Here is a 12,500-nt window from a genome sequence, read left to right on the forward strand (position 1 = left end):
AAAAACCTTGCTCTAAGTTCTCTTTAGTACTTTTCCTCACACAAGACGCCACTGTTTTGTCCAATTTAATGTCTTCAATTCTATAAGTTCTGTACGTTGCAAGATCACCTTTCAAAAATGGACATAGCTCTTTCTGACTATGTACAATTATTGTATACATAAATATAATATAATACAATATATAATTTTTCGTTTGCACTACTTGAAGTCAGCAAGGCAATTATTTGGTAACTCACTGCATATAATACTAGCTGTACTTCAGAGAGTTGAGAAGATATTAGTATAAAATCAGTGTTATTTCACTAAAAACAGTAATTACTACCATGTCAACAGAGTATCATTAAGGGTTCATCCTTCCACAGATGTTTAAACAACATGTGGTTAAAATCTTGCACATATATCAGAGCAGCTGACAACATGATACAACCAAGCCAGTATTTATTATCAACACTCAAGGGGAACTAACACTTGTTCTTTGCTTAGCCTCCTCTGTACAGATGCCGAATATTTGTAAGTGTTCCTCTTTTAGTGAAGATTTGTTTTAAACAAGGAAGAACAGTAAAGTGCAGATGTGAAACAAAATCCAAGAGCATCAGGCATCCCATTAAACCAAACCATGCTGTGCAGGGTGTGTCTGGTGCTTCTGCTGTTCACATCCTCCACACTCTGGACATGTCATACACAAAACACTTCTCTGAAATATAACAACTTTCTTCTGCTCTAAGCTGAAATCAAGCTATTTTGATGTTGCTATCATCACAAATCTGACATTTGAAGAAAAATAAAAACCTCTACCAATCCTTGCCTGCCATACACCTGAGTGTCCATGTCATCCATGCAGCCCTGAAAACACAGGCTCCTCCCATTTCTGACCCTCTTACTTAGAGACACAATTCAATCCACTTTTACAAATACAGATCTGAAATAAGGCCATTAGAAGCAGCTGGATGGACAAACAGCCATAAAGGCTATATCTGAACTGCAGATAAAAAGTCCTGTTCACAAAATAAAGTTACAAGGGAAACAGAAACCTAAAAAAACAATGGCGAAAAATCAATGCGCCTTACCCATAGGTCTGTTTCTGTCCCTGAGGTCCCTGTGGTTGGGGTGTCTGTATGAGTCCCTGTAGTGGTGGGCAATGGCCATATCATCCAAACGATAATGCTGAGGTGGAGGTGGGGTGGGATGAGGCAGACCATTGGGCTGATAAGATAAGCCATTATTTGGACTGTACCGCTGGCCTGGGCTAATAGTGCAGGGCCGCTTGCTTGGATGCTCTGAGTGCAAAGGCTCTCTGTCAAAGCCATTTTCTTTGGTTCTGAAAAACAAAGCAAAAGAACTTCAATTCACTTCGTGAATAGAGGATGGGAACATGCATCCCCACCTACACATGCAGCTTCAGGAACTGAAGATTGTTCTTCACTTTGCTCCAAATATGTGGTGTTGCAGAACATTTCATAACACTGCTGATTCAAAACATACAAAGGACTCATTCACCTTGTCTAACCATCCCTGTAACTTGAGAAATACTATCAGGGTGAGCCTTCTGACAGAGCCACCCAACGAGGGGCTGGAGAGCAAGCAGCCTTTGCTGAGATCACAGACTGATGGGGTAGATACACATGCAACTGTAGAGGTGAAACCATCAACTGATACATGAAACTAGGGACCAAGAAATTCCTATTTTCAGTAGTGCTATAGCTTATAGTGATTAGGAGAAACCTGCCATTCAAGAAATGGTTTTGTTTTCAAGAGGATACCATAGTGAATGTCAGTGTTGCTGAAGCTCAGCATACCATGAGCTCCCATCAAGATCAATGTCACACAGAGACTTTGGGGAAGAATTGGCTGTAAATGATGAGAAATGCACCCTTCAGAGATTTTTGCACCATCTGGGCAAAGGTGCTGTGACTATCATTAATTTTGCAGGAAGATGTGGTTAGACTCAAGTCCTCAGTAATGTTCAGGACTTCCCACTCCATTACTCTTAGACAGGGGTTTTATGCCCAGGCGACTTCGAAGAGCTCCTGAGGAGACGGACAGGGGTTTTTTTATGTTCTAGTTACTCTTCAATTAAATTCATAATCAGCTATTTCCAAAGAACTCTCTACTTGACACCTCTGCTGGAGAACCTTGAACTCACTCCAAACTAATTCTCTGTTAAAATTATATTTTAAAAAGCCCACAAACAAAGAAAAAAAAAGGAAAAAAAGAAAATAAAAATATAAGAAAAACAAACAAAAATCCCAAAGCAAACAAACACATAAGCAAAAAAACCCACCCTACAGTTACTTCAACAGGTTCACAACCCTTTTGGGGAAGTTTCATTTCACTGAAATGTTTGGGTTTTTTTAACCATGTGAATAAAGAAAACCTACAAAATATTAGTTTTGATCAGAAAGTTTCTTAGATATAAATATTGCAAACTGAGGTTTCATTCCTCCCTCCAAAAACCTTTATTAAACTGCTGTTATATTCCAGATTTTTTATAAAAGAACTTTATCTTCTGGAAGAAAGGGATGGCATAATGCATCATTCCTAGTAATAACACAATTCTTTGACACTGACAGAAAGGTAAATTTGAGTGAATTTTCTTGTTTGCCTATTGTTAAAACCAACTGCTGTACAACAAACCTTCCCCCAGAAACCAATCAACTACCCTCAAAGGACTGTCTGTGGGGAAACAGTGTATTGTCACCCCTCAAAAGGTTCCTATTTAAGGCCAATGAAAGGAAGGATGAAACTAAATCATTGCCAATATCCTCTGAGCGAGAGAATCAAACTAAGATCTTGTAACTAGCATCAGGAAATTAAAAGATGGGCTGCATTGTTTTCAGAAGGAGTGAAGCAATTTCTCAGAGACCTCACCAAAATTACTAATGCCAGAGAAGCTGCAGGTATATATATATTTTCCTAAACTGTAATTTGGCAAAAAGGGAAGAATCTTTCACCAGCACAGCAGGACATCTATTCTCATTTTGGGCAGATATAAAAGACATACTTTGCTAAAGTGGAGCATGTACCTTGTTCCAAAAGAAATGCAGCATGGCTGTGAAAACTCCTAACCAAGAAAACCTGAGGTCCATCATATATTTTTTATTAGTTTTGGCACGATGTACCTGCTTGCAATAAGTCCCAATGGGTGGTGATGTTTCTGACAGCTCTTCAAGACAAGTTTGCATTTAGTGGCTGGTGTGTGTTTTCTTTGCACATATTTACTCAAACCCAGTGTGCCAATCTTCCAGTTGTCAAAATACTATGCAAGCAAAAGAAATTGACTTTTCTGTCTGTACAAGGCAAACTAATAATTCACCTAAGTCCTTTAGTACCACAGTTAGAATGTTCTCTAACTTAGATGGGTAAAAGTCAGAAACAGCAAACAATTAAATAACTCATTGACTTGATCACTGAGATAAAACTGGGACAAGTGGGAATCCAGTTTTTCTTATATGCACTACAGCTTGATGTTAAAATCATATATTTTCATACAAATGTATACATTTGCACCTAATGTACAGGTATTTCTGTGTTTTTTAAGAATGCTTTGTACTTAGCTACCTTAACTGGAATACACTACTTTAGCTTGGAAAACACACCAGCATATCCACTGAACTCTGACTAACATAGAAACTAACATGACTTTTGAAAACATATTTACTGAAATTATGCTTTTGCTATGTCTTTTCTGGGTGTAAAAATTTAATTCTACAATTTGTTATATTTTCTGCACTGACAAAATAAACAGCTTACCAGAATACCAGAATGAGACTGCACATAAACTCATTTTATGTTTCTGACCACATAAAAATATATAAAAAGGTAACAACTTAGAAAACCTCATCAGAACAGGAACTGCTGCCAAATTTACTATATATGAATACACTGAATAGAGTGATAAAAGATAAGGTACTGAAGAGTGCCATAATTCAGATGCTCTGAATTTGACCCACTAGTCTGCTTCTGATCTCAGTCCTACTCATTCTTTTAGGTCTTACCCCCTTGGGGCAACAGCATTTCCCAGGTGCCTGAGGAAGCACTCCTGTTTCCCAGTAACTGGCACACCCATGTGAATAGTAGTTCCAAATATAACACCATCACAATTTTAATCTGCTTTCATCTGATTTTGCAAAGTAACCAGAAGCTGTAGAGTGGAAATAACAGCGAGTGTGCAGAAAACATAACTGGCACTTTTTTCCTTACTCCTCTCGGCCACCTTTTTCCTTGATGTGCCTATAAATCAACAGTGTTGTCTGGAAAATTGGCAATATGACAAAGATGGAGTCCTTCAGCTATAAACACACAAGGGGTCATTTTACTTGAAGCCATGATTTACTTAAAGACAGCAGAATAGACACTACTTTGTAGCCTGTATGCATTTAATGGAATTTATGTTGGTTTTAGTTGTGATTTCAGTTTTAAATTATTCCAGTTTATGGATAACTTCCTGGGTAGAAAATCTGACCATGCAAAACTGTCTTGGCTAGAAAATCGGGTTTCACCTGATCAGGAGTATTACACGAATTTCAAAGAACAATAAAGCCAGCTTACAAGGAGACAAAGCTGTTCATCTACTATTTGTGTAAGATGCTTTGATTTAAACTGACTTCCACCAATAAAGGTTTGATGAATCAAACAAATGATAACACTTTGCTGGAATAAAGTAGCTGTTTTTAATACTGTGTTACAGAAAAAAATACTTTTCTGCCTTGCTAACAATTCATATTACAAAAATTCTTTTAAAATTCCTCATAATTACACATGGCATACAAGGAGCACAGATGTAAGAGCTGTGAGCATCCTTCACCTTACTGAGATACTGAGGAGCCTCTTCAAATAAGATTTACTAACAGTATTATCAAAGTTTATCTCTGTGCCCAGGTACCTTCAACATCTATTTCATGTCATTGGTTCCAAGTGTACTGCAACCACAGCAGCACTTTCTAAAGTCACAACACAATCATAGCCACTTTTGTTTTCTTCTCACTCAAAATAATGCTATTCTAACAGAATTTTTTGTTACCCTATATCCACTTAGTAGAGAACTGTCATAAATGTAGAGTCACTATATGACATGCCATCAGCCTTTTCCAGCAAGCTAAAAGGATGTGTAATTAGCACAAAGTTTTTTGCTGTTAATGTATTTAAAATCATATTATTTAAAATTAAGTATTCATTCGCCAAAATAAAAACTCACTGTGGTCCAAGTTCCTTGGCTTTATTACAGTAGAATGTAAACTCCAAAACTTGTAAACAAAACACAGTGAACACTTTGTTCATGACAGGTCATGAACAAATTACCAAAATGTGTTGTCTCCTCAGGTGTCAGTTTTCCTCTCTTGCAGTGACTGATGGTTCCCAGTGTTATTACAGAAACAGATTGATCTTTTTAATGAGCTAGTTTAATAGACTCCAAAATCTCACCGTGGCTGCTCATCCGTGTCAGACCATATGCACCAAGAAAACATTCAGTAAAACACAAAGCTCGGCTGTCAGATTGCTCTATAAAACCTCACATACAGTAGACTTGGATATGCAGATAAATAACAAGAATTGGAAAATGGATATGCAAAAAAGGTTCTGAAATTATAAGCAGAAAAAAAAAATACTGTATGTGGATTTTCTTCAACAAAAAATCATAAGGCAGCTGTGGTTACATGTAAACTTGTTCCACCTTCTTTGCCTAATCCTCTACAGCACTCGTCCTCTAATGGAATTAATGGTATGCAGTTACCCATGCCCAAATGAAAAATATAAATGTGTATATGTATATGTGTGTGTGTATATATATATATATATATATATATATAAAACATATACATTATATACCATACATGCCTGTGTATAACTATATATCTATACATCTATATCATATACCTTGGGAAGTGAAAAAGATACCACAGTTTACTTCAGTAAGACACACATCTTCAATCAAAATTACTCCAGCTGCACTTAGTTCTCCTGGAAAGAGGTGGCCTTTGAGCAATTTTTTTTCATTTACTAACCATGGAGTCACAGTAAACCCTTCCCTTAAAGTATGTCTGCTATCTTCTGCTGAATTTTTATTAGTATATTTGAAAATTACTTCTATTTCTAAACAAAAGGTATATATATTTCCAGATGTTTCCTCATTCTCCTCTGTAAACAATTAAAATAATTAATAGTGTAATGAGTATAAAGCCAGACAAGTATTTGGTTTCAATACTCACTCAGTCTAGGCATGTTCAGCCCCTGAGGACAGTTTTTTGTGGTTGATTTACTTATATTATCCAAATTAAAAGGTATGCAGACTCCAATTCAGTAAATTTAAGAATCTTTCCAAAAGCATCTTGTTCTTTTTACTAAATCTGTTGCACAAATGTTCTTGAGTGCACAAGACAACTCCACTGAACTTGGCTCAGCCAACACTACCACAGATTTTTTTTCTGTATAGCTTTTATTATAGTCATAGACAATGGAAAAGTAGATGTGACTAACCAGTGACAGAGTTGCTTGACACTGAACAAAAGCAACTTATTTTTTAAGCTCAAGGTACCATTCCAATGAGGGCACTGGGCTCTTTTCACATGAGCCTTTTTCACTACAGCAAACAGTTGCATGGTCAAAAAGAAAGGCTGGGTTTTTCTGGAACACCACTTCCCCAGAATTAAGGAGCTGAATTTCAGGCTGCAAGTGACAGAAGCTGCTGCACCTTGGAGTGCAGGCCAATGGGACAACCCATGCTACACCCTTCCTGGACTCCGGGAATTCAAACACAGGCTCTTACTCACAACAATGGAAGATAAACTGTCTACCCCTTACCCCAAAAGCTGCATTACTCCCCAAGTTGTTCACCGCCTAAGAGAGACTTCAGTTGTGAAGCCAAAGGCACTTTGCAAGCAGAGACTCAGGAATTTTAAGAGCATCTACATATTTTAACTAAAAGGAAATGTTGAGAAGAAAATTCATAAACTATACCCAGTAGGTATTGGAAAATAAAAGTAAATATGATGTACATAATTTGTAGTATAAAAAACGATGCAGCCTCGGGGACGGTCAGAGAGCGTCATGGCTGCCTTGCTGGCCAGACCTCTGTCCGGCAGGGAGAAAATTCTATAGATAAGATACAATAAACAATCCGAAGATCGAAATCCAGAGAGTAGTCTCTTTCTTCACAGCCTGGGGCCATTCCCTGGACCACCCAACTCACCTCGGGGCAGAGAACAAACAGCCGACCCCGAGAAATATCTCTAGGTCTGGGCCTCAGTTTTAACTAAAAGATGCAGGCTGACTTTAAAATCCAATATTCTCCTGATCTGCTGGTCCCTTTATGTGCTAATCTTATGCCCCTTTTGTTATAAAACCAATACAGGGTCTTTCCATTACAAAGTTCTTGTCCTAGTTTCAACCTGCGCCACTCATCTTCTCCCTCACAAGCAGGACTGAAGATAACACAGGTGAGGCGGTACTTACTATAAAATAACCAAAATTCAACACTGTCAAACAGGGTCTCAAAGAGAGGGAGCATTATTCCAAATGCAAAGGAAAGACATTATTTCACATTTTTCCTTTGTGGCCTTATGGGAAATATGAGTAATACTCCTCTCCACGAACAGGAAAGAAAACAGTGAGTTAGGGCTCTCAGGAAAGCACATCCTTCTTCTTGTCTGTATTCTGTCAAGCAATACCTCACTGGCTTATGAGATAATTTCATGTGTGTCTATCTCCTTGTAGGAAAAATGTTGCGTCTGCTACTGACACCGGAGTACAGCATGCTGACATTTAAGTCATCCACAAGATATTAAGAGGCCTTTTTAACAGATGTTTTGCTACACTACTCTGCAAAGATTGAGAATATACAGAACTACTCCAAGGTACTAAATTTTGGCTTTGGAAAAATTATTTCATTGCACATGTAAGAGAATACATGTATGCTGTCCAAAAAGTAATCAGCTTTCTCTTCTGAGGTGCAGAAACACGCTTGTATTAACCCCAATAGCTCCTTCAGTTTGGTCTAGTTGTCTGGAAAAACTGGTGGAAAGAACGTAGCTACATATAAAAGGAGCTTTTCTGCTTATACCTTAATTTTTTTGCTGGTTCATTGTGATTTTTCTGAAACACAGTCTCAGGAAAACTAATTTCAAATACTTTCACATTTTTTCTAATGGCTATGTGACTTTAGATTTTACTGTTCACTTCTGGCTATGAGAAGTCTAAAGTTTTACTGTGAGCTTTCAGACTTCGTTTGATGTTTATTTTTGTACCATTCGAGCCTGTTCCAACACAAAAATGTCACCTGTACAAAGTTATGAGGCTTCTTGACTTTGCAAATAATCTTTTTCATTTAAAAGATAACTAAGATACTTGCATACCTCAGGCATACAGGTAGTGGTATTTTGCGGAAAAGCATAATAAAAGTTTTCCACACTATAAAACCCATGGTAAACAAATCAATGAAAAATACAATACCTGAGTTTCCCAAAGGTAAAGTGTAAATGCCAGTTGAATTTCTAACATTAGCATAGGAAGGCAGTTTAAAGTAAATAACCACAAGAGTAATTTCCTTGTAACACTAAACAAAGAACTTTATTCCAAAAAATTAAAACTGTTCCATACCCCTAAAGCCACTGTACTTCACACACATGCATTCACTTGTCCCATTTCTGCATGGACTCTCCACAACTCAACAACAAAACAGATTGCAGTGAACATCTCTCCTCTTTGAAAGAAATACCCTTATGCATATTCCAAGTATGGATACGGAAATATGGCACAACAGAAGGAGTCAAAGCCCTGAGTATGCTCTGGGGTTTGCCCTGTACTTCTCAATATAAATGCCTAGCGACTCTCCTCACATTTAATGTTGAGTTCAACAAAATGTCAGATGCAAAGGACTTGCATATGGAGCTGGCATGATCTGCTGCTTGGCACTACATGACTGGAATACTGTGCACAAAGTAATACAGTACTGGCTGACCATTACTTCTGTGTGGATATGACCACAGTGTGTCCTGAGGTGACTGAATCAGTGTGTGCATGTATTATATTTATATACTCAGGAATATATATGTGTATGCAGCTCTCTCTATATATACACATGTAAGTATGTATATGCAGACATGCATAAGCAGGACCTGTTATGAAAGGGCATGGGGAATGATTTTAAGCTAATAAGAGAGTAGATTCAGACTAGGAAGAAATTTTTAATATGGAAGGTGATGAAACACTGGTTTTCCAGAGAGGTGGTGGATGTACCATCTCTGGTCAGGTTGGATGTGAAGGACCTGCACCCAGGGAACACCACCCAAGCATCCCCCCAGCAACCACCCGCACGCTGCCCTGTGCTGGTGGAGCTCAGCACCTCGGGCCCACAGACACTGGGCAGGGTAGGAAAGGCGCTCACCTGTCTGGAGTTCGCCTCTTCCCGTTTTCGTTCACATCGAGAAGCAGCTCTGAGGAGTCAACAGGTGAGGTGGTGCTGGCATCCAGAAGCAGCTGTTCGTGCTGGGCGAGGTACTGGGCTGGGTTCTGCTTGGCTAGCCTTGCACAGTGCAGCAGCTCCCGCTGCAGCAGGGGCAGATTGGCCTGCAAGAGAGCAGCACGTGTTAAGAAGGCAGCTTGCAAGCAGTTTCAACAGAGATGAAGAAGAAAAATCAGAAATCAGAGGAAAGCCTGCTTTGAATTGAAACTGTTGCCATCATTCCCAGCTAGGTTTGTGGTTAGCTGCCTGAAAGCAGGCAGCCTCCAAAAGTGGCTATAGCTGTATTAAATATGCATAGAAGGATGGGAGCTTACCAAAAATGTAACAGAAAACAGTAAATGCGGTCAGAAAGGTCTGAGTGCCACATCTTTAAAGAGGGAAAAAGCATTGTTTTGGCTGACTTCTGCTTTCTAACTGTCTAAAACCTGATCTCCTATGGAGCAGCTGTTTTCAACAAGTGACAATCCTTTGTTTCCCATTCAGACTGCAGTTAGTACTTGGAAAATGTCTGAAACCAGGGGACCTGCAACTCTATGAGCTGCCTCAGTCACCATCCTTTGAGAGCCTTGGGGAGAACAGGATTGAGAATAGGATTGCCCTCAGCCTTCCCATTACACTTGCAGTTGCACATTAAGATAAAGATTACAACAAAATCTCACGTTCCAGAGCTTCAGTTAATCACCCGGAGGGTTACAATCCTCCTCCTAGCCAGATGTAGCTTGAAAGATTTCTAACTGTTCTTTCATGGCCCCACTGGGACTTGGGTCATGGCCTGGAGATTACCAGGACTCAGACAAAGAGAACTGAAAATGCTGGTTGATCCCTGGGCAGCAGATTTTGCCCATCTACTGAGGTCACACTTAGTCATACGTTCTGCTAGAGCAGGTGGAACCGTATGTCCCTTCCCCTCTGCAGAGACAGTTACACATCTTGGGAAACATCTTCCTTTCTTTACAGCACATGCCAACATAGATACTAAGAAAGGCCTCTCATTTTTACCAATTTATTTTTTGTACCATAAAGGGATGTGCCTTGGCCTCTCTTGTTCCATCACTATTGCACGATGATTTTTCACATCAGAATTTTCAAGTATCGGATTAAATTTCATGACCTTTAGTAACTAAAGATAAGACAAAGAACTTCAGTAGTTTCCTTTGCTTTTGAAATAACTCTCACTTTAAAAAAACCTAAACAAACAAAACAAAAAAAACCTCTTATTTTTTAAGCAGGAAAATACTTCTGAAGTCAAAAAAGGTCTACAAGTAATGTGCATGGAACCAAGCAAAAAAGAGATGGTCTGAAAAGTTTTGAGCCCAGGATCTTGGTAAATGACTTTGTTAGCATTATAACAACGACAACTGCTCCAGCACCTGTTGTTACCATAAAAGCAGAACCATTGTGCCACAAAAAATGCCAGAATAGTCAGCACATATGAAACTTTTAACAGTGGTGAAAAAACTAGAAATTGCTATCAGTTATTCCTAGGATGAGAAGACAGTTGGTTGTGGAATATGGGGGTCTTTTCAGACCTGCACAGAACGGAAATATTCTGTGAAAGAACCAAATATCTATTTTCTTTCGGTTATCAGAGAGGTGGACTGACTGTATTGTGAGCAGTGTTTTTCACTTGTTTTAATTTCACTGTTTCCTTAAAAAGCTCACACAGAATACAAGTCAAGACACGCAACTACTTCAATTGCCTTGCATGGCAGAAAATAGTTGGAAAAGTTCACATATATTTACAAATAAATATCTGGAAGAAATAAAAGAATCAGATCTAGAATTTGACTAGTGGTACATAACTAAAAGATGTATTACATCTCAGCAGGCCTGTGAGCTAGAAATGTGAAGGCCCTACTTAGGAGGTGAGTAATGAAGGAAGAAAAAGCATATTTGTGTTCCTTTTCCACTATCACAAACAAAAAAGGGCCTTTTTAATGCATAGATACTCCTAGAGACAACCAAATTTTGAACTGTTCAGCAAAAACTGTGATTTATTTTACTTGTTTACTTTCTCCTAAAGAAACGTTCATTCTTGCCCTTTAACCGTAAACATGACCATTTGCAGATAAATTTATCTAAATAGATTGAACAGATTTTCTTTGCACAGAACAAGCATGTACAGCTTTTAATATGTTTATTAAAAGCAGATACATTCAGTTGCTTAATTTTTTAGAAGTTAGTAAAGAAAACTATGATTGGCATGTCATAATTTGGGCTTGTAATAGCACAAAGTAATATTTGGACAAATACATAACTCAAAGTCAAGAAAAGCAGTATTTAAAAATTTATAGTTCAGCTCAAGTATTTTCAACCTGCTCAAAACATTATTCTAAACAATCTTTATCAAACCATATATTAATAAATAATTTGTTTGTTGGGAGAAAATTAATCAGGACGTCTCTACAGGTAGGTCAAGTCTGCAGACTGCTTCTGGTCACCACGGCCCTGATACACAAGAACTAGTTTTTGGGAAGATGATGAGAACTAATTTTGAATGCAGAATGAAAAATCAATATTCTCCCTATTGCAACTTGAGTGTACTCATAGAGACTCTGAAACCAACACGGCCTTGGACACAGATGATTGTGCAGAGGTTCTGCTCTGACAGCAAAGGCAGCTCTCTACACCTGTAGCAGCCCATTGCTGCTGATGCATGTAGACAGACTTCTGTACCTCTGCATGTGAGAGATACAAACCAGTTCTCAACCAGAAAAACTCTGACTGCAAACAAACATGGCGTTACCGGCTTCCACCACCCTAAATTGTCACACTTCAGTGTCTGAAACATGCTCCACTTCTGTTTTGGATTGGGCCTTATATCCTTCAATATTTAGGCAGTATCTTAGCCTCCTCCATCAGCAACAGAAACATTCTGAGTCTTATAACTTAAATTGAAAAGGCTTCATTAGAACATAGTATAAAATTAAGTTTTGACGGTTTTATAATTGCAAGTTTAAATAAATTATTACAGATGTATTAAAAAATAAAGATTTAAATTAAGACAAATTTGTTCAGAGAGCCTGAGTAACTTAAAATTATC

General features: G+C 38.2%; 1 protein-coding gene across 2 annotated transcripts in view; it reads right to left on the bottom strand.

Moving 5' to 3' along the window:
• RUNX1T1 (RUNX1 partner transcriptional co-repressor 1) overlaps positions 1-12,500 on the bottom strand; it is a 95,484-nt gene that overhangs the window by 27,867 nt on the left and 55,117 nt on the right. For both annotated transcript variants that reach the window (XM_005422889.2, XM_005422890.2), the window contains exons 5-6: positions 9,380-9,561; positions 1,068-1,318 (exon numbers count right to left, since the gene is read on the bottom strand). In XM_005422889.2, coding sequence (XP_005422946.1) covers positions 1,068-1,318; positions 9,380-9,561 — 433 coding nt within the window. The remainder of the gene's footprint in view (positions 1-1,067; positions 1,319-9,379; positions 9,562-12,500) is intronic.

Source organism: Geospiza fortis, unplaced genomic scaffold (assembly GCF_000277835.1).
Source record: "Geospiza fortis unplaced genomic scaffold, GeoFor_1.0 scaffold7, whole genome shotgun sequence".
NCBI lineage: Eukaryota > Metazoa > Chordata > Aves > Passeriformes > Thraupidae > Geospiza > Geospiza fortis.